This window comes from Triticum aestivum, chromosome 2B, assembly GCF_018294505.1.
Source record: "Triticum aestivum cultivar Chinese Spring chromosome 2B, IWGSC CS RefSeq v2.1, whole genome shotgun sequence".
In the NCBI taxonomy this organism is placed as follows: Eukaryota; Viridiplantae; Streptophyta; class Magnoliopsida; order Poales; family Poaceae; genus Triticum; species Triticum aestivum.
This window is the reverse complement of record NC_057798.1, coordinates 227,298,523-227,302,398: the sequence shown is the minus strand read 5'-3', so window position 1 is coordinate 227,302,398 and position 3,876 is coordinate 227,298,523. Positions and strand designations below refer to the sequence as shown.

At 42.1% G+C, this 3,876-nt stretch overlaps 1 protein-coding gene across 2 annotated transcripts; it reads left to right on the top strand.

The window, feature by feature from the left end:
• Positions 1–1,002: 1,002 nt before the first annotated feature.
• Positions 1,003–3,594, top strand: LOC123044505 (uncharacterized). Of its 2 annotated transcripts, XM_044467251.1 has the most exons (3): positions 1,003–1,548; positions 1,627–2,439; positions 3,287–3,594. In XM_044467251.1, exons 1-3 carry the CDS (start codon positions 1,132–1,134, stop codon positions 3,293–3,295), a joined length of 1,239 nt encoding a protein of 412 aa, XP_044323186.1. In that variant the 5' UTR covers positions 1,003–1,131; the 3' UTR covers positions 3,296–3,594. The 2 variants fall into 2 exon arrangements, with proteins under 2 accessions (XP_044323186.1, XP_044323185.1); XM_044467250.1 differs by having other exon boundaries at positions 1,004–2,439.
• The last annotated feature ends 282 nt before the right edge of the window (positions 3,595–3,876 follow it).

Genomic DNA, 3,876 nt, shown 5'->3' with positions numbered 1-3,876 from the left:
AAAAAAGTTCACAAACTTGATAATGTTCAAAGATTTTTAAAAGGTTTACTTAATTCAAAAAAGTTCATCAAATTTGTAAAATATCGTGATATTTTAAGAAAAGTTAAATCGATTTGAAAAAAGTTCGTTGAATATGCAAAAAGTTCACCGGATTTGAGTTTTTTCTTTTAAGTTCATAAATCTAAAAAAATTCATCAATTTTGAAAAGATGTTCACTAGTTTGGGGAAAAGTTCACGAATTTGAATAAAACTTCATGTATTTTGGGAAAAGGTTCATGGATTTTGAAGAAAAAGTTCATGAATTTGAAAAGAATCCGCACATTGAAGGAAAAAGAAAAATGAGAAATAAAGAAAAGGAAAAAACCGAGTAAAAACATCCCAAAAAAAAACTCACGAACTGAAGAAATAAATAAAAGGGGAAAAAGCAATTGGTTCACATCGGGCGCTCTTTCTTACTTACTCTGTGATTGGGGGTTCTTTTTGGAAGTTTACTAAAAATTAAATCGTATATGAGCCGACCCAGTTAGGAGCGCCTTTAGCACCAGACGCTGAAGGCGTCGAATAGGAAAATCCCGTCCATGCATCATGGATCCCGAGGGAAGAAGTCTAAGAGGATGGTTAATAATATAGCCAACTGATGGCTATAAAGAACCGCCATGGCATCTATAGCCATCATCTATATGCACTCATATAATAGTGTGGGCTATAAGGTTGACTATTACATTACTATTTTTTTTCATCATTTCTCCATCTCTTTCTTCATGTTTATTGCATTTATCTAAAAATGCATATATAGTTAGACTCTTGCATAAGAGCCCACTTCCCGTATTTTTTTTATTTCTTTTCTTCACACAGATAAAAAGTCATGTAAGCGGGCTATATACCCATTGTTGTACTACTTTGCTCTAACGAGTCCAAAGAGCCTGCCGAGCGGAAGGCGAGCACCAAACGGACGGCACAAAGGTCTCCTAGCCCGCGAAGGCTCCTAAGAGGCCAGCTTAGGAGTAATAACATCGCGATCCCCCTTTCCCTCGAGAAAAAACAACGCGATCCCCTTTGCTCGTCTTCCTCTCCGCCACGGGCAGGCAGCACTGAAACCCTAACCCCGCTAAAGAAAATCCTTCTCCAGCCATGGCCGCCGCCCTTCCCGACTGGATGATGCTCGAGCGATTCGTGTTCTGCAGGGAGTCCTTGCTGGACAGCGAGGCCGCGCCCTTCATCAAGGCCGACGGCACCAGCTCCCACGGCGGCAGCTTCTCCGTGGCCTTCCTCGTCCTCCAGCCCCCGGGCATCTCACGCCTTTACCTGCAGTGGCCCGGCGGCCCAAAGGGCGGCTCTCAGTGCGTTCTCGTAGCGGCACACCGCAATCTTGTCCTGTTCAGGCTCACCCCAGATCCTGTAATCACCCGCAAGGCCCCCTTCGTGGATTACCGGCAAGACCACTTCATCTGCGGAGCCCAATTCTCGCCGTCTCAGCGGTCGCTGCTGCTCCGAAAGATCCCCAAGTGTGACCAACCTGCGCTGGTGGACTGGAGGGATGGGGAGAAGGTAACCATGCCCCGCTCGTTTGATCTTAACCCCGTTAGCATCTTGTGCCGAGGAGATGAAGAATTTGCCTTGGCGCAGTTGAACCTCCGTAGATCCAACGATGAGTGGGGCAAAATTGAGGCTGAGCTGTGTGTCCTCCGCTCCAAAGTAAGCAATCGTCTTCACGAGTGGAAGAGTGAGAAGTGGCTGCCAATCCAGTACGAGGGACATGAAAGATCTGATTTGGACAGTTGGAGAACGGACAGAGTAGTTCCATTCAACAAGTTTTTGTGTTGGGTTAATTACGGCGGGGGAGGCATCTTATTCTGTGAGGTGTTCAAACAAAAGCCAAACATTTTTTACCTCCGACTACCTATAATTGCGCCTCGTTTACATCAATGTTCATTGAGGTTCCAGGAGGCGAGCCGCGCTGTCGGTGTAACCAAAGGCAGCATGGGTTGTGATGAGCTGAGGTTTGTTGATGTAGTCTGTAAGGATGGTAACATTATTGATCCACTAGGCTATGGTGACAATGAGGGTTTCACGATCACCTACTACGCTTTGAGGATAACACAGAGTGGTGGCATGGAGTGGGATATGCTTTTCTTCATCAGATGCTATGAATTGTGGAGTATCAACCCTCAACTCCCGCATGAACTTCTGAAGCATCCTGTTGTAAGTATGGAGGACCCAAATGTGGTATATTTTCTGATGTCGGAGCGTCTGGAACATGTTGACAAGGTTTCCGTAGTTACTCTTGATATGTGTACCAAAAAGCTGCTTTCAATTCATCCATATATTAATGGAAAGGAAGACCTCTTGGGCAAAGACGCTGACATGGTTCGGCGAAACGCCACTTTTCTCCAAACCTTTCTTCCCTCAGAACTTCCTAAGTTCTTAAAATCCCACCAGGTATTTGCATCTCAAATTTATATTTCTGCCCAGCATACAAGCTGTTGCTTTGTTTGTTATTTGTGCTGAGTGGTATTTGTTAAGTTTAGGAGTGGTGATAATGCCAATCTAATAGACGGCAATCAGGAAAAAAATTCAAGATTTTTTTTCACCATTTTTGCAATGTCATAATTTCAATTGAAATGATATCTACCACATTTATATAATAAAAAAAGTTAAAAATGACATCTGTGCAGTTGAAGCTGCGTCCACCTTTCATGCCAAATTGCCAAGTTTTTCATTTAAATTTAAGTAGAATCTCACCGTTGCAGATGATAGAAAAAGATCACCGCTGTTCAGTAACTGTTGGTGCCAATAGCGTAATCAATTTTTTCACAACGAAATACCTAGTCATTTTATCACCTGCTGTGAGTAGTTATTGCCTACTTAAAGCACAACGAAGAAAATTCAAAATTGAAAACCACGATCAAAACTCTGTAGCAAGTACAGTTCTTTCTGAGTGGATGTTGACATCAGTTTGCTTACCATGATCACGGCGCGATGTATAACAAGTACAGTTTTTAGTTGAAATTGGTCACAACTATATTCACTGATACGAGTATCTATCATTCATGTGTTTAAAAATACTGAAATATGTAGTGTACTCCCTCCATTCCAAAATAGATGACCCAATTTTGTACTAAAATTAGTATAAAGTTGGGTCATCTATTTTAGAACGGAGGAAGTATTAATTAGCAAGGTTGTGCGGACAGTAGCAACTATTTTGTGTTCTTTTATTTGCTACAGTTTGCTACAATGATTTAAGTACATGTCATCTTTTATGAACTTTTTCCTTTTGATTTCATAGCTCAAGTGAACGTGTGAAGAAGATGAAATCAGGCGACCAAGTCCTCCATACTAAGACTAAGGACTCAAGCAAACCAGTTATGTGATGTAGGAACTTATTACTAGTAGTTTGATCATTGTCCGTAATGGACTTGTAATGGCCTGCGATTATGACCTCTAGTGTATTTTGGGTACTGATTTGTAGCAGTTGCCAAGACTTTTATGGGCACACGATTCTGTGGCATCTCGACACTCCTGAGGCCTAATATTGATATGTAAGATTTCAGTACTGTTGTACTACTATCTATTTATGATCCGATGCTTCCTTAATGATCAGGTTCGTGGTACTTGTGACTTTACTAGATCCAACTGTGCAAATATTGGTTCTGTTTTGAAATTTGTATCATATAATCATGAAATTGACAAGATCTTTAGTACATGCGTCGTGTTTTCCCTGTTTGGTATTGGCACACAAATCTCTACTATTAAAGGGGATCAGTCGTCGTGATGGTTCGAACTTGCTCCCCACCCACCTCTTTGCACGCAGAAGCCACGTCCCTCAGCGCTCGATAGAAGGGAGGGAAAAAAAAGTAGCCCACGTACGGAAGCCCC